Source organism: Lytechinus variegatus, chromosome 15 (assembly GCF_018143015.1).
Source record: "Lytechinus variegatus isolate NC3 chromosome 15, Lvar_3.0, whole genome shotgun sequence".
In the NCBI taxonomy this organism is placed as follows: Eukaryota; Metazoa; Echinodermata; class Echinoidea; order Temnopleuroida; family Toxopneustidae; genus Lytechinus; species Lytechinus variegatus.
The window spans coordinates 12,312,959-12,337,403 of NC_054754.1; the positions used below are offsets into that span (position 1 = coordinate 12,312,959).

Genomic DNA, 24,445 nt, shown 5'->3' on the forward strand with positions numbered 1-24,445 from the left:
ACTATAATGTGTAGTACAGTTATAAAAAATCTCCATTGAAACTTGCCTCACCTCCTTTTAAACTGGCTTCACTATAATGTGTAGTACAGTTTATTTTTTTAATAACCTCCATTGAAACTTGCCTCACCTTCTTTCAAATTGGCTTCACCATAATATTCAGGTATATATATTCCATTCTTCTTAAAAAAAATATTATTGTTCACTTCCCTCACCTAGATCAATTGGCTATAATTATACACTATTCTTCCCTTAAAAAAAGAAAACCTGATTGTACTCCAGCCTCCCCTGATCTGACATTTGCCTCTATTATAGTATACGTCTACTGTACACATAGAGTAAATATCTCTTTATATCGGAAACTTCGTTTAACCGAATTGCCATGCACACTCTCCCATGCGGACAACATGGAATAGTACACACACGTTATTGACAACTTCTCTCTGGAGCCAATGTTCCTCTCATATATCTGCATGCATGCACTTCTGTGTGCATGTTGTATGGAACACACACGACCACAATCTAATGAATATTCATCGGTTAGAGTGACGTCATTTTACGAGTGTCCTTTCAAACTTAAGTATTAAGTGCCTACCCTCTGGGAGAAACTGTTTCTCCGACTTTGAGAGTGAAACTGCCGTTTGAATGGTTCTCTAAGAAAAATGTAAGTCTGTCTCATCTTACTGATATTTTAATGTCATTTTCCGACTCTTTGTCTCTAACTTAAATCGATAGTAGATTACCGGTACGCGGTACCAGTAAGTAAACCTATTTTCTAATTTCTACCTTAGACTTAGTTTGCGTGACAGAAGGTGTCGCTGCTGTATCATTTATGAATGCCTTTGCGACTTCTTATGCAGGTAGCTGTATAGATGATTTCGCATTTTCGTGATACGTTTATCTAAAATTCACGTGATCGAAATCGCCGGATATTACATGTACGTTGTGCCATGATACCCGTGTAAATGACTGAATGCCATTGATTAGTGCCAAATGATCACAAAGGGGTTCGTTCAACACCTGGGTCCTGTATGTGAGCGATTGCCGATTGATCGTACGCTTGAATTGATTTTCACGATGTATTGTATTTGTAGAGTAAAGTGCCCAAATATCGGACACTAATTAATCGGAAAAATAAAAAAAAATACAATCATGTTTATGGCTTATTATGCGACTTGTCAATGACAATGTCATAAAAAATATAGGCCTAGGCCTACATGATATAATTGAAAAATTATGGTGAACAAAAATTATTTACCTACTACGCCCTACTAGTTAATGTTGTAACCGATTTTTATTCCAATATCTGATCCGATTTTCCCCTTTTTTCTAAATTTTTCCGAACTCTGATTTTTGACCAGTGCCGTGGGGAAAAAATCGGATCAGAAAAACCAAAACATAACAAGACAAAAAAAAAAACACGTGGCGACATGTTTGCCGTCAAAAAGCGCTGGTGATTTGTTTTGATCTCGGACAAAAGCGGTGGAAGGAAAAGAAAATAATGGAGAAGAAAATTATGATTTGTTTTTATCTCCGATATTAGCGAAGGGAGGTGGAGGAGAAGATGATGATTTGTTTTGATCTCCGACATAATCGGGGAAGAACAAAAAGATGATGATAATTGGTGATAATTTGTTTTGATCTCCCACAAAAATGGAGGAAGAAGAAAAACAACAAGAAGACGATGATCTGTTTTGATCTTAAGCGGAGGCAAATAAGATTTTAATAGTTGAACACGCTGACATGCGCGGTAATATTTACGACTATCTGAATATGCGTCCTGTAAAAGTTTACGATTACTTCCGCCATCACTATGATGTTGTACTTGTAGAGAAGGTGAATATCGTCTTTAACAACTTTGGATAATAATGCGTCTTTTTCGGGAGGTCATGCGACCTTTAAGAGTTTACGATTACCTCCGCCATCACTACGATGTTTTAGAGAAGGTGAATATCATGGTAAACAACTCTGGATAATAATGCGTCTTTTTCGGGAGGTCATGCGACCTTTAAGAGTTTACGATTACCTCCGCCATCACTACGATGTTTTAGAGAAGGTGAATATCATGGTAAACAACTCTGGATAATAATGCGTCTTTTTCGGGAGGTCATGCGACCTTTAAGAGTTTACGATTACCTCCGCCATCACTACGATGTTTTAGAGAAGGTGAATATCATGGTAAACAACTCTGGATAATAATGCGTCTTTTTCGGGAGGTCATGCGACCTTTAAGAGTTTACGATTACCTCCGCCATCACTACGATGTTTTAGAGAAGGTGAATATCATGGTAAACAACTCTGGATAATAATGCGTCTTTTTCGGGAGGTCATGCGACCTTTAAGAGTTTACGATTACCTCCGCCATCACTACGATGTTGTAGAGAAGGTGAATATCATGGTAAACAACTCTGGATAATAATGCGTCTTTTTCGGGAGGTCATGCGACCTTTAAGAGTTTACGATTACCTCCGCCATCACTATGATGTTGTAGAGAAGGTGAATATCATGGTAAACAACTCTGGATAATAATGCGTCTTTTTCGGGAGGTCATGCGACCTTTAAGAGTTTACGATTACCTCCGCCATCACTACGATGTTTTAGGGAAGGTGAATATCATGGTAAACAACTCTGGATAATAATGCGTCTTTTTCGGGAGGTCATGCGACCTTTAAGAGTTTACGATTACCTCCGCCATCACTACGATGTTGTAGAGAAGGTAAATATCATGGTAAACAACTCTAGATAATAATGCGTCTTTTTCGAAAGGTCATGCGACCTTTAAGAGTTTACGATTACCTCCGCCATCACTACGATGTTGTAGAGAAGGTGAATATCATGGTAAACAACTCTGGATAATAATGCGTCTTTTTCGGGAGGTCATGCAACCTTTAAGAGTTTACGATTACCTCCGCCATCACTACGATGTTGTAGAGAAGGTGAATATCATGGTAAACAACTCTGGATAATAATGCGTCTTTTCCGGGAGGTCATGCGACCTTTAAGAGTTTACGATTACCTCCGCCATCACTACGATGTTGTAGAGAAGGTGAATATCATGGTAAACAACTCTGGATAATAATGCGTCTTTTTCGGGAGGTCATGCAACCTTTAAGAGTTTACGATTACCTCCGCCATCACTACGATGTTTTAGAGAAGGTGAATATCATGGTAAACAACTCTGGATAATAATGCGTCTTTTTCGGGAGGTCATGCAACCTTTAAGAGTTTACGATTACCTCCGCCATCACTACGATTTTGTAGAGTACGTGAATATCATCGTTTACAACTTTGGATAATAGTGCGTCTTTTTCGGGAGGTCATGCGACCTTTAAGAATTTACGATTACCTCTGCCATCTCTACGATGTAGAGAAGGTGAATATCATCCGAAACAACTTCGGATATTAGTGCGTCCTTTTCGGTAAGTAATGCGACCTCTAAAAGTTCACGACGGACTCTGCCATCACCACGATGTTGTAGAGATGAGGCCTATTGTTGATCGGCTGCAGTGTCGCGCGCTGGAACGTCATTATCTTCTTTTCCTTCCTCCGATTATGTCGGAGATCAAAACAAATCATCACCTTCTTCCTCCGCTTTTGTCGGAGATCAAAACAAATTCTGCCATCAGTGTAGCTTGCAGCATTTGTCCACATGCCGGCCACATGCAAATTTTAATGTATTTTTTTGTTTTTCAATATCTTCCGATCCGATTTCGATTTTAGGAGCAAAACTTCCGAACCGAACTCTGATCTCGTAATTGCTCTAACTTACAACATTACCTACTACCAGAAGCTTGTTTTTTGCCAAAAATGGGTAGCAGTTTCCAAATATCGGACGCGTAGAGTCGCGCACCACGATCAATTTCAGCGATTTATATCGCACTCTAGACCCAAAAATAATTGCTTAGCATGCTTAGGCTAATTGTTGAGAAAATAATGTATTTTAGCTGCGAAAATGCTGATTTTAACTATTACTATCAATAATTTGGATATGGAAATCGGTAAATGATAATTTACTTACCAAACAGACCTATTTCGGCTGCGCGCTACTTCATTCTAAAAACGAGCATGCGTGTTTCAAGAGCACGCATCTCCAATCGGCCGATATGTCTGATGTTTGGGATAGTGCCATATTTGGAAGGGTGTCGAATTTCCAGATTTTTTTTGCGATGGATCAGACATGTGCGATCTAAGTGGTGATATTTCTGATGGAAGTCTTTGCCCCCTTACAAGTTTTTTTTTTGGCCATTGATCTTTTGGAGTCCATGATTAGTGAGGGTCATAACAATATCAGGGGCCTGTTGCATAAAACTTTTTACCTGAGAAAACTCTGGTAAAAACAGAAAACTAAGGTTAGTCTGATATCTGCCATTGACTTTAACACAGGGCAAAAACTCCGGTTAAAACAACCTGAGTTTTCTCAGGTAAAAAGTTTTATGCAACTGGCCCCTGGAAGTCAAAATCATGGATTTTACCCCTGGATTTATCCCCTGGAATATTTTTTTTTTGAGCAGCAACTTGGATCTACTGTGTTTGCAGTCCCATAGCACTTAGCAGATATGTTCATGTATCTTATGCATGCAAGTCCCCTGCCAGTGCAGGTACCTGTAGTTAAAGGGAGGGAGTTAAGATAATTTTCGTCCGATATTTGGAACTGTCCAATGTTTGGGGACTTTACTCCACATTTACTAGTCAATGGAATCAATCGTAGAAAAAAGTTCTACGATCATTACTAAGTTTTGTGTTACGGGACCCTGGACATGTTAGTCATCTTAATCCACCAACCACAGAGTTAGTTCCCATCTTACTAAACCCGTTTCACAAAAGGCCAAGGCTTCCTAACTTGATATCGATACTATCGTTATTCGGTAGGCCTAGGTAAAATTGTGAAAATAAAAACACCTCCAAATCTTCTCACACTAACATCACTCTACATACTTCAGCTAAATAACTCAGTATCTCTCAAAGTGAAACTATTTGTAACAATTTAAAATGATCAAAATATTGGAAAATAATCGGCTTTATTGTGGCAAAAATAATATGAAGAATATCACCAGCGATATCAGACATACATCAAGCGATATCTCAATATTGTGATCGTTTGAAAATATGTGCATCAGCATACACTCTACGTGCTCTTAATCTGTGTCTGGGCAGTGTCGGCTGCAAGTGCAGCGACTCCCGAGCGCTGGTGAGAGATGAATTGGAGAGTGCTGTGTGAAATGTACAGAGAGGGGCCGGGGTAGTTAACGCTGTCTTTGCCGATATACAATCCCTGCACTTGCAGTGTTAACCGCACAGGCATGTTATGCAAGGCATTGCAACCGTACTGACGGCAGGGTATCAAGGAGGCTCCTAGAGAGTAAAAATCATTCACTAACGTATGCTTACTCTCCACGGAGCAAGGGATTGCGTCCCATTCATGTGTGTGTACCGCAAAAAAACGGAACTTTCTGCCCCCCCCACCACCCGAGATTTCTGCTTTCCTTCTAAAAGATCTAGCCCTAAATCATATATAAATAGGGGATGCAACTTCATTTCCTACATTTTACATATTGATTTCATTTTTAAACAAGAATTCATTAAAAAAACGAGAACAATATTATGAAAAGACGGAAAACTTGCTGTGAGGTTTACTTCGCCATCTTGTTCTCTTTTGAGCTCATTAACTGAACGCTTTGACAGTGCTGCCTTCTCAATCTTCTTCCCTAGAATTTTGGTCCTGAATGTGATTTCCTTCTGGAGCAAAACAGAAGCCCTCATCTTAGAGTTTGAACTTGCTGGTGGATTTATTTCAAATAGTTCCTCGATTTTATCTCTCTCCATTCCTTCCTTCTCAGATTGCTTTTGCTGTTTATTTTGGAATCTTTTCTCACCATTTCATTTTCTCCTTATCTTCTCCTCTAACCTACTTGGCTTTCTTTTCAGTTAGGTTGATTACTCTCCTATCTTCTAGGGATTTGTCTTCGAGCCAGCTCCTCGTTTTATTTGCCTTAAAACATTCTGCCTTCCCTATCCATATGTTTGGTGCTCTTAAAAGGCTGGCATCAAGAAGGGCAAAGTTCCTCTCCCCGCTGATTTTCGTTGAAACGCAAGACTGAGCATCATCGTTCAATTCAGGAGACGGTTCCCAGAACCTGATTCCAGGTAGCTTGGAGCTGAGCTTCCGCTCAAGAACTTCTATGATGCCATGGATCAGACTGCTAATAAGAGCCTGAACATCTTTGTTCTCTTCAGTGGGCACTTGGCATGCCCACGATTCATCATCATTGTCGTGTCCGGAGATGGATATACACTCAAAGACTTTACTAGGCTGTTGCTCCCAGTCTTGAAGGGTGTTACGGGCTTGAAAAAACAAGTTGTTCATTACCAGGATTGGTAAGTCCCTCCCAGCCATGCCCTTCCAGGGTCCCATCACCGTACACTGAAGAACACCAAGGCATCTCAATTCAGCTTTTGAGGAGGGGGTCCATGCATTTATAAATGCTCTTTGAAGATTGATCTGAGGCCACTGCATCTCAGTGAAATACTCTAGTATTCCATCACTGCACCTGAACAGAAGGACAGAATTACCAAACAATATATTAAACCTGTGTCCCACCCAGCGTGGTAGAGTGGAGGGCAACCCCTTGTCACGAAGGTATGTCTTTATTCCAACGTTGTCCCCGCTTGCAGCATTGTTAAATATCTTGTCAGCCGCTCTAAGAAGTGCGTGGCTTCTGCTCTCTCCAGGTTTCTAGAATGGCATACATGTAGATCCTGAAGCAGAGGCCTTCCTCTTGTCTTCGGTGCAAAGGATGCTATTAACTTGTCGGGCAAAAGAATCCAATGGGTACATTGCACAACGGAAGGAGTTGATACAACTCCCAGTCTCCTCCAATTACTTGTCAACTGCTGAGTTTGTTGTACAGCGATCAGTCATAGAGTTTTTGACTTTTCTGAGAAGATCTTCCTCAACTTCTTCACATGATGCCTTTATGGAATTCACGTAGTCAGCTGCTGTGCCCCTGGCAGAGATGCCAGTTTTCAGGCTCTGACAACTTATTATTTCAGACTTTTTCAGGCTTTATATTGTACAGTATATATTGGTCTTTAACACGTTCTGGCTTCTTTTCAGGCCCAGTGAGTAAAACTGACTGGCATCCCTGCCCTGATTGCTGGTGGACACCTCTCAGGAAGGTTGCTGATCTTGTTGCCACCTCTATCTCTCTGCCAGGTATCCAAGGCGGCCTTTTGTTGTTCCATCGTATTTCAGGGTTAGGCTATGTTCAGCTTCTACTCCCCCTTAGCTGTTTTCTTGATAAGATGATTTCAGAAGTGAAGCGGGCTTGTGTTGAGGTGGATGGCAGACTCGGCACAGGTTGGTGCCCAAGACTCTCCATCACTGTGCGAATAACCCCACTCACCTTATGCTCTTCCACACCTTGGTCCCAGTTTGGAAGTGCCAAGTTCAGCGAACTTCCGTTCGGTTCGGCAGTTCAGCTAAAGCACTAATGTAGTGTCAATGAACTCAGACCAGGTTGGGGGATCAATATTGAAACCTTAACCCAAGTTAATTTTTTTTAATGTCATCATAACTCAGAAAGTATATGAACCTAGTTCATGAAACTTACACTCAAGGGTAATGAAGTATTACTTAACTGCCTGCCCGAGTTTCAGGTCACATGACTAAGGTCAAAGGTCATTTAGGGTCAATGAACTTTGGGTATGTTGGGATGTCTGTCGAATTTCCATTGTAACTTTTGATGCTTATGGAGCTAGTTCATGAAACCTGGACATATGAGAAATCAAGTACCACTGAAAAATCCTTAGCAAGTTTAAGGTCACATGACCAAGGACAAAGGTCAATAGGGTCAGTGACCATTGGCCATGTTGGAGATACATGTATTTGTTGAATTATCATAGTAACTTTTAAAAAAATTATGGATCTAGTTCATAAAAATTGGACATAAGAGTAATCAAGTGTTTCTAATTCAACATTGATTTAATTTTCAATCTTATTTTGATTGCTTTCCAGTAGCAGTATTTGATCAGTTCAGCCTCCATTAGAGTGAAAATAGAAACTGAGATGGGGGATGAAGCAGGACCGGCGGAGCGAGAAGTTGCAGTAAGTAATGAAGTATTGGATGTCCAGGGTCCCGTAAGAAAGGTTAGCGATTGATCGTAGAATATTTTTCAAAGATTGATTCTATTGACTACAGTGTACAATCAATCGTGAAAAATCAAGCGTATGATCAATTGCTAACCTTTGTGTTACAGGACCTAGAGTCAGGGAACATATTGAATCTTTCATGACAGAATTATATGTCTTGTGCAAGGCTCCACTTTAACATTTTTTTCTTGGTGGCCTGCAAAGCAAATTTAGTGGCCTGGAGCAATAGAAAACATTAGAATTTATCAAAACTTTGGGAGCCTACATGTAACCGGGCCACACCACAAAGTGTTGGCTTTTAAAAAAATTGGGGTCCAATTCTCGGCTAATGTCGAGCCTTGCCTTATTTGGCCAGCAGTTTGTTTTAAATTGCCAACATAAATATATCTCTTTTATGGAAGCATTTTTTTTTGGTCCAAAAATAAATGCACTGGAAAATAAATCTGAAAATGAAGAAAAGGAAAATGGTTACAAATAAAATTTATCATGCCAATGTAATAAAAGATTGTTAAGCATCAAATGGAATTTGAATGGGTCCTGAATATGGTGAAGATTAGGCCTGGGACTTTCGGGTTTTTTTCTTTTCGGGTACCCGGGTACCCGAAAATCATGTCGCTCGAAATATGACTGGTGGAAAAACCCCAAAAGGTGACGTCATCATTAAGCCAATGCGATGCAAGCCAATTTATGAATGAAAACATAGTAAGCATGCGCATTGCAAGCCTCAGCCCCACGCAGTATTCCGTCAAAACGAGTCTGCAATACTCTGTCACCTCGTACCAAAATCGACCTAGAAATCCACTTTTCTATATTTTATATGAATTATAAAAGGTATTCTCAGAGGATCTGTTTTCCCACCGATACCGCACTGGTAAGCAAATTTTTATTACTTCTTGCTTTTCCGTCAAAATCTTACGAAGAAGCGTCGATATTACATCGTGTTCGTGAGTTTGTAGAATCTATCGCTACGTGAACAAAGTCAATTGATTTCCGGGTTTCGGAGCGTCAAATGCGCCAGCCAATCACGATCGTGTTACCATTTTCGGTTTATTGCGTGGTATCAGTGAGAAAACAGATCCTCTGAGAATACTTTCATAATTCATATGAAATAAAGGAAAGTGGAATTCTAGGTCGATTTTGGTACGAGGTGACAGAGTATTGCAGACTTGTTTTGACGGAATACTGCGTGGGGCTGAGGCTTGCAATGCGCATGCTTACTATATTTTCATTCATAAATTGGCTTGCGTCGCAGTGGCTGGATGACGTCACTGCGCTGCAAAAGAAACATGGCGACAATTGAACGATCTCAGTCACATCATCACCACTTGAAAAACTAGTATATTTAAGGATATTTCGAGGGTAATTGGTGAGATTCAAAATGAGACTTGTGTACTTTTGTGATGAGTTTACAATCATGTCTTACACTACGCAATACAAATCAAATATACGTTATACTGGTGAGCAATTTTCGGGTATCGGGTATTGATTTTTCTACCCGGGTACCCGACGCTTCCGGGCGGGACCCGGGTACCCGGGTTTTAGTCCCAGCCCTAGTGAAGATTTTTCTTTCTCTTTCTGTACTTGAAAAGGCTGGGTGAAAATTCATAAAATTCTCCTTTATAAACTGTAAATATCCAAAGAACTTCATATTTTGATAGACTTTATTCATTTTTCTCCCCATTCCCAGTCGCTTCGCTTCCAGCAGCTATGTCGTCTGAAGATCTTTGATGAGATGCCAGAGAGTCTCACGCCCCCAGAGAGACTCCATCTTCTTGCTGTCTCCAACAAATATGGCTTCACTTTTGTAGGATCAGACACGGGTGAGCTACTGTAACAATCAATGAAAATCAGGGGCATATCTCAACAAAAATGTCTAAAAATAGTCCCAAACTGTCATGGTAAATCAAAGAGTGAATAGAAATAAGTGATTTGAAAGTAAACGATATGTCAAAAATTTGTTGACATTTGACTCATGATTCTCAATTAAGTTGCCTCATGCAAGTTTGCAATACAATGTCGCTTCTAAATGGCAGCATTATATGGCCAGTGTGGCTTCAGCTTTATAGGGTTTGGATAACAGACAGATGTGTTATTCAGGATTTTATTTTGGGGCTTTTGATGATAACATTAAAGAGCTCTGGATGTATATTTATACTGTCTTCATGAATTTTGTATCCTGGGATCATAGATGATTCCAAAGTAGTGCTATTACTCTGAAAATCCACTCAAGAGTAATAAAAGAATTCACGGAATTATTCTATGTACATACATATGGGGGGGGAGGTTCATAAACATTTAAATGTGACTGAAAATCACATTCAAACTCCCAGTTGCATGCAATATATATATATATAGTGCATCCCCACATTGGTCAGATCGTGTAAATGGGATATGCTTTGCTGCTTATGAATAATGATATTGAATATCAAAGATGCTTTGATATTCGAGCATGATTTTTAGTCAAACTTTATTTTAACTCTTTGTAACACATCCCTGGGTGTGGCCTGATACTGAATGAATATGAAATACAGTGGGGGAGAATCATTCATGCTTGTTAATAATTTTAGTTATGAGTACATAGAAAGTAAAGTTCATTGCGATTCTACCAAAGTATAGTGAACAAACAACAGCTGATTGGTTCAGCTTCTATTTGGGATCTTAACATCCTAATATTAACGACTTGTGATGTTATGGTATCTTTGGAAAAAAAAATGCAGGTGTAAAGATCTTTCAGACCACAGAACTTGGCAGGCTCAATGAGCTCAATAGAGATTCCACAGGGGCTGTTGGTGAGTATGCAGGAATAAGCAAAGCCTGTTTGGTGTGATCCATGTTGCTTAACATAGCGCTTTTAAATTTCATGTTGGGTAGCACCTTAACATGTTGCAATTATCTACTGAAGCTGCGAATGGATAAACAGTGGCTATCCTATCTTGTGATACTTGCATCCTTTTCACTTTTGACCTTTCTTCCATCCATTCTGTTTTGATAATAATAATAATATTCCCCTTTTATATAGCTCTTAATACATCAGAACAACAATGTATTATTAACTATTGCAAGTAGAGTATAGGATAAGTATATTATCAGCCCGATGTGCTCACATGCAGTTAAAAAAATGCATTCTATTTCCAATGTTTGGGTTCACTTGTTCAACAGTTGTGAAGTCGGAGTTCCTATCTTGATCTAGGATTTGAATGTTTTTTCTTACCAGCATTTTAACAATTGCAATGTGACAGATAAATTTTTGGCAGCCTTGCGCATCTTCTTTCATCACGTTTCCCTGTTGTCACCAAGCTCGATTGTACCTTCTTGGAGGGGCGGGGGTAGTAATGCGTTAATAACTTTGCCTATTTAACCTTTATTACATAATTGACGTATTTTCCCCAAAATGAGTTACGATGCTTCATATAAGTTTGATTAAGATGGACCATGGGAGTCTCTCATGAAGCAAAGGTCAGTGATTTTCACTGACTCATTTGTTCTTAGCCAATCAGATGCAAGGATTTTGGTAGTCAGTAAACATCACTGATTTGTTTCATGAAATACCCCCCCCCCCTCCTTGTGATGCTGCTGATGGTGGCAGTCCCAGTCCATTGTTTCATGAATTGTGAATTTGATGTCATCAGATGTCTTTTTCTTATCCTAAATTTGTACAGTGAGTGATTATGACTGCGTCAAAATTAGTCTTGGTACCAGGCCCCTTCATGTTGCATTGAATAACAGCGAGCTGATTTTGTCAGTGTGCTACCAACAAGGCAAGAATCTTGTTCTGAACCTTTATGATGTCAGAGTGGTTACAAAGAAAGTAAGTCAATCGAATATCTTATCTTTCTTTCATATTCCAGTGGAGGTGCCGTGATATTAGTGCCCATTGCCTTTCCCCTTTTATATTCATGAATATGATCTCTGTGATTTATGTAATGCTCACCTAAAAGTAAGTAATTTTTTTGCCCAAGCCATAAAAAGTGTCATTTCCTTTCTCACTTCCTTTTTCCAAGTGTATTTCCTGACATTAAAGAATGATTTCTCAGGTAAAATGTCATTTATTTACAATTGCAGGGATCAGCAAGTTTGTGTTCTTCATGATTTAATATTGCTTTTATCTCATAGAGATGTAGGTTCAATTGTGCGTGTTTAAGCATATCTACTCAAATCGTGATTATGACTGATAATATGCATTGTGCAATAATCGATGCTATCAGTCACAGAAATCAGCCTCACCGCTAAGCTTTATGATATAGGTCCATGGCTTATGCAGACATAGGCCCATACTCCAAACTTTGATATCATTTAAACTTTGTTCGAAAGTTGTAGTTTAACTATGGATAGCCAATTGTGACACAAATCTCTAACAGTAGAAGTTAATGTGGACTTTAGAATATGGGCCATAATCTTTTATCCCATCTTTGTTTTTTTTTTACAGGGAGCGTCTCATTCGCCTTTCACGACTTCATTCCTCTCTCAAGACCCTCAAGTCAAATTGGTCAACCTGGTCTGGAATCCTGGTTTCGAGCCTCTCCTTGGCACATGTTTGTCGGATGGGAACTGCATGATATGGGATAGCTCAGACAAAGCACTCAAGCCTCTAGCACGCCTGCCGGTGGAGGTTGGCGCTACTGCGAGTAAGTCCAGGTGTCTGTTGCAGAAAGAGTTGCGTTTAAACGCAAGTCCCGAATATGGGTGCTTCGTTGGCTGAAAATCAAGTTGCGCAAGATTATTTGAGTTGCGTTTGATCGCAACTCAAATAATAAACGTGCCCCAGACCATTCTTTTTTTTGATGATGGTTATTTTATCTGATTGCTGGAGGATTTCTAGTATGCAACAAGAAAACAAATGTGTGAAAATGAATTCAATTAAATTTGATTGATTCTGTCCAATTTAAAACTTTCATCATCATCATGAAAATACTATGCATGTCTTTGTCTCATCTTCAATCAATTCTTAAAAACAAAATTGAATATTGAAAAAAGAAAAACTCTCATGGATAACCTGAGGTGAAATCAAGTATAAAGAATTGATACAAGCACATAAAAATCTATTTCTTAAAAACAAATAATTGCTGAAAAAAAGACTCTCTTTGAAAATAACTAACATTTGATACATTTTTTTCTAATAGTTTGCTGGTCTCCGAAAGGAAAACAGATGGTTGTAGGAACATCCAACGGTGAGCTGAAGCAATTCAATCATGCAAGTGAACTTAGGAAGACTGTCAGGTCACCGGATTTCACCCAAGAAGCAGTCAAAGGTTAGCAATTGATTTTCTCCCAAAATCCATTGCCATTGTATTTTATTAATGTTGACTATTGTATTGTTATACTCTTGCAATGTAAATGTATAATAGTTACAATAGTTACATTTATATAGTGCTTAATACTTTATGTTCTTAGTGTTTCGCATTGTAATTGTTATTTCCTTGGTCATAGGATCCTTACATGCATGTACACATGTATGCACTTCTCCACTCCCTGGGGAGCATTGCAACAAGTCTTGTACTCTTACATTATATGTTGTGTGATTCATGTTCCAATTGATGTTGATAATGAAGTAATATTCCAATTTCATAAAAGTTACAAAAGCACACTGGAACAATGAATGAATAAATCACTGAAATGATGAATCAGTGATGGTACTGATGATGATAATGACAGTCGTGGTGATGATGATGAACTGCATTCATTACAAAAATACATGATACAAAAAATATATTTGAAAGCAAGGGAGATGAAAATTATTGAATGCTTGTTCAAGTACCATATACAATAAAAGAAAAGCTAGAACAAAAGGAAAATGTGTAAGAAATGAAACATATGAAATATAATTGAATTGATTTGTGTGTTGTTTATCATCATCATGTGAGTATGAAAATGTTGTGTTTTGTGTTTAATCTTATTCTTCAGTTGTGGATATCTACTGGTTGTCAACTTACATGTTCATTGTGGCTTACATCGATGCTGAGGAGTCCTTACAGCCAAACATTGTTGTTGTCCATGCTCCGGTTAGTATCAATTTGACATGCATTTCATTAGATAGTATTCCTATTATGGTTTCATGATGAAATTTGAATGATTTTAATGCTTGTTTATTTAACAAATTTGGAGATGGCTTTATTCTCCTTTTTTTTAAAATAACACCATTCTTATATTGAGTTTAGACAGAAACTGCCCTTTTATGTCACATTTAATGTCACTTTTATGTCCATTTTATTTCCTACCCTCCATGGATGTCATCATAAACACTATTGCTACGATAATTGTTTCTCCATTTGCATAATTCCAAATTAATTCATATTGTTAGATGTTCAAGTAAATAATGCTTAATTTCAAAGCATGTATCATTTGAATGAGAGAATATCAATTTATCTCATGTTTTGCAGAAAGAGAAACCAGTTAGCTACATCAATTTCGAGGATGTCTGTTTCGGGAGCTGTGAGGAGAGAGCCGCCTGTTACTACATGCAATACCTTGATAAGTGGTAAGTTGGTCTTCCCATTGCTTACAAAGCAAGATTCACTAATCCCCATTCTCATCTTCTTTTTTAATAAGTTTCCCTTATTGACTTTGCAAAACCAGTTTAGAAGATTCAGATTCATTTGTGGGTCTATATTAAAAAACATAAAAATTTGTCCTCCACTGTCAGTACATTGTAATATGAAATACATAAATAAACACTAATGACATATAAAATAACAAATATTTAACATTGAAGGAATATAAATTAACATGTATTGCAATACAATAAAAAGGAATTAGCAGTGTACTCCTCACCATCTCCTGAATTGGTGTTCCAAACCACTTCTTGTAAAGCAGTCTTGTTTGTATGGGAATGCTCTCAGTGTTGTGCGTGTTTCATGCAAAGTTTGAGATACAAGACTGTAGTGTAGGCCTAGTCTGAGTATCAGGCAAAGATTGACTAGCAAAAAATGGTTGTATCCAGTTTATCTATGCATAAAGCCATTTTACAAGGCAAAGGGGTCTTGAAAACCACATCACCAGGTGGCATTGATAATCACCCTCTGCAAATAACAGGGATTAGCATTCCATTGTAGACAATAGCTCATGAAATTTACGACAGGACATGTGTTCTTGATCAGCGAACATTTCTATAACATAAGTTTAAATTGGCAGAAATAACATTGTTTCTTTAGTGATTATTGTTGACATATGTTTTGTGTAATATACATTTTAGTACTGGGGGATGTTAATTTTGTTATTAATATAGTTTTGTACTCTTGTGTTTCACATATGTTTCTTAATAGTTTTCTTTTGAAGATACAGTCTAATCTTGTATATACAGACCTCCTAGGAGAGACTTGAAGTGTGGACTTTGTAAGCAGGTGGTATTTACAAGCAGGTTCTGGGAATACATGTTTCAATGAGAAAACTGTGCAAGGGTGTCCAAACTCTTGTCTTTAGTCTTTATGGAAGGTAGTTCTCCTATGTAGGTGGTTAGTCTAATGTATAGACCCTTTACTTGAGTAGAGGGGCCTGAAGTCACGGGCTACTATGCCTTCTGGACTGGAGGCCCTCTTTCTCAAACAGCAAAGTTTCAATCAGGGTCTGTGCCAGAAGACTAGTAGGTTGTTGATAAAGCAGGTTTGATTGTATTAGGGAATCTATATATTTTTTTCTTCACTTTTCTCTTACCATCCTGTAGGCAATTTGCGATCACCTGCTCTAGCAACTCCATGGATGGCGCTGTTCTCGGAAGACAGCAGGAGAACAAAGACTTGTGGGAGATCTGGACATTGGATGACGCGGCAAGGATCGAGGTACCCCTCTGTGACCACGAGGAAACGATGCCGCTGGGAATGGCCACGGATTATACCTCGCAGATCAACATCACCATCAGTGAGTGCTTGGGATGGGTTTGTGTAGGGGTGTAGTGTTCAAGTACCTGGTATTGTGATTCAGTAGGTCCAGGATTCAAACTCGCAGCATAAGGCTGATCTTGTTCTCTCCACCCAGGTCCTCAACGGTTGACTGGATTTGAAATTCATTGTAGTATGCAAAGCATTGTGGTACCCAAGATGATTTGTTGGAATATTCCCCAGGGAATGGGGAAGGTACAATCCTTGAGTGTGGGTTGTGGCAAGTTTAGTGACCTGTGTAATAATACAGCTGAATCATATAGAGTCACTGTCAGTGTATCAGTCACTATATAAAAGCAGGTAGCCATTATAGTTATGATCATCATTATTCCCCAACGAGTTGAGACTATTTCTTGAATACACTTTCATTTTCAAATTAATTTGGAAAATTTTTGGTATCCCTCGACAGAGCAACACACACTTCCCCCTGCACCCATCCTAATGGTATTATCCAGTGAGGGTCTGCTTTGCCCATTTTATGTGATTAACCTGGAAGATGCAGAGGGTAACACAAGGAAGCCACAACCATTACCGACTGGAGGGGAGCGAATTGGAACAGGTAAGGAAGGTCTGGATAATGTGGTATCGGAATTTAAAAGTCCAGATTAAAAAATGCAAGATTATCTTTGTAGTTACATATCAAATTTTTCAGCTCACTTTGGCGATAATAAGTAATAATAAGTATTAACAGATTCATTCATTCTTCTTTGATATCAATCAATTTTATGTATTTATTAATAAATTAATTAATCAATTTATTTATTTATTTATTTTATATATTTATTTATTCATTCATTTATTTTATTTTATTTATTCATTTTTTTTTGAGGGATTGAACGTTGAAAAGTGTTTTTTTACTGTGTCCTGAAGATTTGAATATGAACAATGCTATTTATGTGAGTGACGATTTGTGGTTTTAGTTTAAAGATGATTTTGTGTGTGTGTGTCAATATGATGCCTAGTTAGTCACTATTAAAGTGACCTCTGAACATTTTATTTTCTCAAGATCATATTGTTGGTATTGAATCAAAACACTGTCAGCAATTGGTCTGGCTTCAAACGGGATATTTTATTTGTTGCAAGGTTGTTCGAGATCAAAATTGTGTAATTTGTCATCTATGTCAATTCCCTAGGTACTGCAGTACAGATCCTACCGTCTGCAGGAGCTAAGCCTCAGCCAAGCATCGGCCAGGCATCGACAGCCTCATTGTCATTCACATCCCCTGCCCCAGCCCCTTCAGCTGCTGCTGCTAAGATCCCAAGCACTGCTTCCTCTGCCCCTTCCCAACCAGCGTTTGGTGCAACAGCAACCAGTGGTCAGCCATCCATGTTTAGTGGTTTCAGTGGTGCAGCAGCGGCAGGTGGTTCATCTGCAGGTTTTCAGTTCAAGCTCCCAGCATCCACGGCTTCAGCTGCTCCCGCTAGTTCAGGACCCCAGGCATCATCTACGTTGACGACTCCTATGTTTGGAGGTAGCAAGTCATCACCCTTTGGTGAGTCAACATGTATAGAATGACATGATGTTAACGTGAAGACAAAAATGATTAGAATAGAGTATAAAATTTTGATAAATGGACATGTTTCATGGTAAACAAATCTTGTCCTCAGCCTGAAAATTATAAACAGAGTACTTGTACAGTTTGAAAATCAAGTAAAATTTAAGAATGTAGTGACACAAGATTCCAAAGGTATGTGATAAAGTGTGTATTCCATTTTTAGATGAAGGAGTGAAAGTGAATACTACTATGCCCACAGCTGATTGGTCAGATCAGTTAAAGGGGAAGTTCACCCTGAAGAAAACTTTGTTGTAAAAATAGCAGAAAAATTAGTCAAAAATATTGGTGAAAGTTTGAGGAAAATCCGTTAAAGAGTAAGAAAGTTATTAGAGTTCAAAATTTTGGATTTGTGACGTCATAAACGAGCAGCTGCCCCATGTGTTATGTAATATAAAATGTATGAATTTCAAATTTTGTATGGTTCCTGATGACTTAATTTTGTTTTCTTTTCATGATCGGGTGTGAAATGATTTGTCTATTGATATACAAAAGTTCCAGTGAAAACCATTTTCAATTTTCTGAGAAAATGACATTTCATTGATTTTTTACCATTCGCTATGTAGGAATACTGCTCGCATATGACGTCACAAATCAAATAATTGAAATTCTAATAACTTTTTAATTATTTGATGAATTTTTCTCAAACCTTCGGCAATATTTTTTATTATTTTTTCTGCTATTTTTACAATAAACTTTTTGTCAGGGTGAACTTCCCCTTTAAGGGGTGGGGTGGAACATGTATCAGAATCAAATTCAAATGGATGTTGGTGTATATTGTGTAATGCAGCTAGATGTTGGTATAATTATGAGATGCAGCTGGATGTTGGTGTATATTGTGTGATGCAGCTAGATGTTGGTATAATTATGAGATGCAGCTGGATGTTGATATATATTATGAGATGCAGCTGGATGTTAGTATATATTATGAGATGCAACTGGATGTTGGTATATGTTATGAGATGCAGCTGGATGTTGGTATACATTATGAGATGCAGCCGGATGTTGGTATATATTGAGATGCAGCTGGATGTTGGTATAAATTATGAGATGCTTCCCAGTTCAACATCATTTTTGCCCAATGAGCCCACATCACATAATAACATCATCTGAACCTTAATTGTTCTCATTTTATTGGATTATAGGTTCAGGAGGATTCTCTTTCAGTGCTCCCCAGACCAGTACACCATCTTCCACAGCAGCCCCTACCACACAGCCCAGTGGGCTCAAGGGGTTTTCCTTCGCAGCGCCCTCTCAGTCTGTCCAACAGCCAGCACCATCCACTCAAGGGTTTAGTTTCAAAGGTACGAATGCTGTATTTATCTTTCACAAGTATAGTAGGTGTGAGTGAAGGCTATTTGAGCAAATGTGAGCAGTTTACGAAAGGTTAAAGTTGATTTTTTTTCACATATACAATAAAGGCTTTAGATATATGAGATAATGGGTTAGAAATATATAGACTGTTTATTGTTCGAATTACGCATTTACAGATGAAATAAGTTGCTTTTTTTTTAAATAAAGAATATTATTTCAGGCATTGCAATTTGAGTCATTATTGTCTTTAGAGTGAATCCACTTTACACAATTATGGTAAATATTATTTTATGTCTTCTCTCTTTCTGTTAACCTGTGATACAGCTGCTTCTGCTCCTTCTGGCTTATCTAATGCTCCATCAAGCAATGCATTTGGGGCCTTTCACAAACCGATCACCACGACTGCAACTCCTGCACCCAGTGTCCAGACCACACAGTCTTCAGCCAAACCTGTTCAACCTGAACAACCAAAGGGACCTCCCAACGCTACGGCACCAGGAGGCATGGGAGGCTTTGGACAACAAGGTTTATTCGGTAAAGGTCCACCGAATGCGGTTGCCCCTGGATTGTCAGCTGCCCCGACCCAAGGACAACTAGGTGGTGCAGCCCCAGGTCCACCAAATGCAGTTGCCCCAGGAACAGCAAGTCATCCACTCAAGCTGGGTAGTGCACCAGCGACGGCACCAGCAGCAGCACCTACGGCAGCCGCGCCAGTCATTGGGTCAGGTTCTCAAGGATCAGCCTCCATTACCACCAAGTTCACTATCCCAAAGACAGCAGCGGCGGCGGGACCATCACTTTCTGCTCCACCCACTTCAATTGCAGCAATGGCACCTACTTCAATTGCTGCTGTTGCACCCTCTTCAGTTGCAGCTGTTGCACCTACCAGATCAACTCCTGCTTCTTTTGGTCCACCAAATGCTGTTGCACCTAACCAAGGACCTTCCAAACCTAGCAAGGACGTACCAGATGCACATAGAGTAGCGGTTGGAAAGCCAGTCGCCATTGTACAGCAGACACCAAAGTCTTCTGCAGATGTCATCAGCTCTTCAAGGATCCCTGCTACTTCCACTCCTGCAGCTAGTGCTAAACCTGTCACTGCTGCTCTGCTCTCCAATATCAAAGAAGAGGTAAGCACAGATGGATTGAGCAATGTAGTTTTCATCATTTTTTTTTGCCAAATCCATAAATTTTTTTTGGTTAATAATTGGTCGATGAGAGTAAAGGTTGATAAAACCCCACCGATGTAATTCAATACTCTTATTCTTTTATGAGTCAACTGTAATTTCTTTCTTGGAAATTCTTGGTTCTCTAGTTCTATTTCCAATGGGCCTGATATAATGAAGGTCAATAATGGATTGGAAATCAGTCACAAAATGTATTAGGAAGAAGATGAACATGGATTCCAGGGCCCCATCTTACAAAGAGTTATGATTGATCCAATCGAACATGACTCTATGGAAATCCTTCAGTGTCTTAATTTTTTGTACAGGAAAAACTTGCAAAATGTCCTTTGTAAACAAAGGAGAACACACTAGATTGTCAAGAAATCAATGAATTTATGGATATACATTCATATCTACATACATTCATATTTTAACAAACTTTTTTATGTCGACTTTGCTGGCTTTCCAATAGTTGCGATTGATCGGATCAATCGCAACTGTAAGACGGGCTTCAGGTTTTCAGTGAACACCTGCAAAAACTCTTTCATATTGACTTTAGAAGGGATATCTCAACCGCTTGTAAAACTGATGATTATTGGTTTAGGTTTCATCATCCTTTTATTATCTATTGCTATCCTTTTTCCCTAGATGGAGCATTTCACCAAGGAATTGAATGAGCTGAAGGCAAGGGCTGCAACAGGACACCATTCTGTTGGATCTACCCAGGATCTTCAAAAGATCTGCAAAGGTGTGGACGACCTTGCTACCTTCAAAGAAGAAGTCCTGGAATGTACAAAGGTAATGATAATTATAATCATAATAAACGTTTCTTGCAGAGCTCACATGACATTATGAATATAGCGGCTCTATCCATTTCCAAAGGACTTGGATAATTATTACCCTGGTTTGAGCTTGGGCAGCCATAATTATTTACAATGCACACACATTTCAAGGAGTAAATTCCTGGCAGGAACCCATTTACCTAACTTGGGTTGAGTTCTGCACAATGTGGATTAATGGCTTGCTGAAGGAAACAACTCCAAGGTCTGGATTTGAACCCATGACCTTCACTGAGCCGATAAGTACTTATGAATTGATAGATTACTTTTATTACTTGGTCACATTATAGACCTATTATGGATGGACATTTGATATTTCATGAATGCGATAGTGATTGACCCCTCAATGTTGTTTCAATAACATTCCATGCATGTTACAAACAATTATCCACACTTTTTCCTTACAACTCCAGTCGCATAACGAAGACATCCACGGCCTCAAGGCCAAGCTGTTGAACTCCTTTAGCCTTGTCGAGGAGAGCCGCCTCAGGAAGCAGCGCTCCAAGGATCCACGCTACCTCCAGCTCCTGCGCTCCAGGGGCCTGGATCCACAGTCAGCCAAGCAGATGCAGGAGATCCGCTCCTTGTATCACTACCTGGAGACTGGAGTCAGGGATACCAATGCCTGCCTGGATCTGGAGTGGGAGAAGATCACCCATGGAAAGGGATCCAAGTCAACCAGGTGAGCCAGAAAGGTTAAGAAAATTAGGTCTATCAATTTTTTGCTACCTTTGCTACATTTAGGCGTTCACATCAGCTAATCCTTGGTCCTGTCGTACAAAGAATTGCAATTGATCTGATCAACCACAACTATGGAAAGCCAGCAACATCTGCATCTAAAATATTTGTTTGTTCGAAATGTTTTCTGGTAATTAGAATGAATCTCCATACATTCATCATTGTCGGTTCAGTGTGATCAACTTTGTTTACAAAAAGACATTGTGCAAATTTCCTTGAGGAAAAATTGTGATATTAATGGATTTCCATATATTTGAGGTTAATCAGATCAGTTGCAACTCTTTGTAAGATTGGAACCTGATCTCTGTAATTGTTTTGTTGATGCAGTAAAGGAAAATAAATAAGTAGATGGGAAAAAATGCTGGGTGGGCTTTCTATTATTAGAGATTAGGCCATCATAATTTTTGCTCTGACTCTTCATCGGAAGCCTAACTAAGGGAAATGCTTGTTTATTTTTGCTTAAGATAGTATACAGTGCAATGCACTTGTATCTCATATAGCGCTCGGCATTTTGAACAGGGGACCATTTCATATACACCAGTTTATATAGTAATAGTGCCTTTCAGCCAATCAAAACCAAGGATTTCAGTGAAATTGTCAGCACTGACAATTTAGTCAGTGCTGACAACTTTCATTAAATGCCCACCCCTGTTCTTAACATTTGACTATATTATCATAGGTCTATTCCATTCTCTCTTCCTACATGTATTTATCTATTTCTATGTATATATTTCTTTCTTTCTTTTTATTATTTATCTCTTCCTTCTCTCCCTTCTCTATATTACTTTCTCTTTCTGTCTTCCTCTTCCCCTTTTTCCCCCTCCCCCACTTTTCTCTGTTTCTCTCTTACCCTCTGACTTGCATTTAACTGTTCTCAATTTATTTTGCAGGAGAATGGTGACCCCCACCATGGATACCATCTATCAGACCTTGGGAAACCACGTCAACATCCTGACAACCCAGAAGAACAAGTTGATTGATCTTCGGAAGCAACTGACCACCGCACAGCGTTACGATGTCACCTCGACATTTAACGCACTTCCATCATCAAAGATCAAGTATGTAGTCATGGGAAAATATAATGTCAGTCTGGGCCCAATAACCTGAAAGAGCATGGTAGATTTGAATCGGTCCCATCTGTAGAAATCCAGGACCAACCTTATTTATCTTAAATGCTTCTATCTTGGTAACAATCATACTCTGGTGCATGCTTAATCAGTTCACCAATTGCAAGGCTTCAGCTTGTTTCAAAGGAAATGTGTTTAGATGACTACATGAGGCATTGCTGGCTTTCCATAGTTCATATTGAGTTGGAAAAATTCAAATGAGGACAAGTCCCTAGAGATCACAATGTGGTTCACTCACCATCAAAGTAGGGTGCCGTGGTTTGGACTCTAATCTTTTAACCAGAGTGATGTGGGATTGGAATCTGAGCCATGGCATGTTTTCCCACAGAAAGAAATTTACCCACATTGTGCTGCACTCAACCCGGGTGAGGTGAATGGGTACCCAGCAGGTTTAACTCCTTGAAGGCAGCGAGCACGTGAAACAGCGCTGAATGGATTAAATCTCTTTAGGTTGCACTATGCAAATGCCTATATTATTGAGAGTATCGTCTGGAAAGTTGATTGAACAAGCAAATGAGGACTGGTCCCTAGTGATCACAATATGAGTGAATAGGGTTCACTTACTATCAAAGTAGGGTGCCATGGTTGTGACTCCAATCTTTTGATCAAAGTGATCAATAATTTCAAGATCTTCAGTCCATAAGAAAACCAGTTCATAGTATGTCTTTTTTCCTTTAATTTTTTTATTTAAGGCTGAGCACCAATCCTTCATCCCTTGCTACCAGACTTGCTGAGGTTAAGGTGAGTGGTGCTCCTAAGGCCCGGAGCACACCCATGTCAGCTAAGAAGCAAGCCATGCTGAGGGATGTTCTCTCACAGAGACAGACCACACCCATCAGATCAGCACCAAGAGGTGAAAATATGCCCCCCTCCCCCAACCCTTTTCTTTGGTTCCATATTTTTTTCACACCTATCAGATGGACGCCAAGAGGCGAGAATATGCCGTTCTCCCCCACCCCCCTCTTTAGTTCCATGGTATTATAAAGTCAGACCACTCCCATCAGATTAGCACCAAGAGGTGAGAATATGCATCCTCACCAACCCCTCTCTAGTTCCAAGGTATCTTAAGGTAAGACAACACCAATCAGATGAACACCAAGAGGTAAGAATATGCTCCCTACCCTGTTTTTGGTTCCCTAGTAATATCAGGCCAAACCACACCATCAGATTAGCACCAATAGGTGAGAAGACACCCCTGTCCTTCACCCTCTCTTTAGTTCTAAGGTATTATAAAGTCAGTTGTGAATATACCCCCTCACCAACCTTGGTTCTTTGATTCAAAGGTATTTTAAGGTCAGACCACACCCATCATATCAACACCAATATGTGAGAATATGCCCCGCCCCCTCCCTACCCCTGTACTTGGTTCCCTGGTATTATCAGTTCAGACTACACCCTTCATATTGGCACCAATAGGTGAGAATATGCCCCCTTACAAACCCCTCTCTTTGGTTCCAAGGTATTCTAAGGTCAATTATTCAGTTATGATTTGAATTGAATATATTTATTGTCCTTGGTAGGAAATTCCTTTCACATTGGGTTTACAAAATTACAAATACATATGCACATAGACAGAATGAAATAGACTTGCAATATCGCTAGGATCATATACTAAATGCCGTATGCATTATTTTTCAACAGAATAAGTACAATTACAAATAATGCAGGAATTAATTATTCAAGTATTAAAT

At 39.1% G+C, this 24,445-nt stretch overlaps 1 protein-coding gene across 3 annotated transcripts in view; it reads left to right on the forward strand.

Annotated features, from left to right (window-relative positions):
- The first annotated feature begins 590 nt into the window (after positions 1-590).
- Positions 591-24,445, forward strand: part of LOC121428869 (nuclear pore complex protein Nup214-like) — a 62,235-nt gene continuing 38,380 nt past the window's right edge. For 2 of the 3 annotated variants that reach the window (XM_041625737.1, XM_041625739.1), the window contains exons 1-18: positions 623-661; positions 8,015-8,101; positions 9,834-9,966; positions 10,864-10,935; positions 11,806-11,954; positions 12,573-12,771; positions 13,267-13,395; positions 14,048-14,145; positions 14,524-14,621; positions 15,804-15,997; positions 16,427-16,576; positions 17,151-17,510; positions 18,716-18,874; positions 19,209-20,014; positions 20,699-20,848; positions 21,303-21,571; positions 22,518-22,685; positions 23,447-23,607. In XM_041625737.1, coding sequence (XP_041481671.1) covers positions 8,063-8,101; positions 9,834-9,966; positions 10,864-10,935; positions 11,806-11,954; positions 12,573-12,771; positions 13,267-13,395; positions 14,048-14,145; positions 14,524-14,621; positions 15,804-15,997; positions 16,427-16,576; positions 17,151-17,510; positions 18,716-18,874; positions 19,209-20,014; positions 20,699-20,848; positions 21,303-21,571; positions 22,518-22,685; positions 23,447-23,607 — 3,334 coding nt within the window. In that variant the 5' untranslated portion in view covers positions 623-661; positions 8,015-8,062. Of the gene's footprint in view, positions 662-8,011; positions 8,102-9,833; positions 9,967-10,863; positions 10,936-11,805; positions 11,955-12,572; positions 12,772-13,266; positions 13,396-14,047; positions 14,146-14,523; positions 14,622-15,803; positions 15,998-16,426; positions 16,577-17,150; positions 17,511-18,715; positions 18,875-19,208; positions 20,015-20,698; positions 20,849-21,302; positions 21,572-22,517; positions 22,686-23,446; positions 23,608-24,445 lie in introns of all 3 variants that reach the window. The other variant, XM_041625738.1, reaches the window with a different exon arrangement.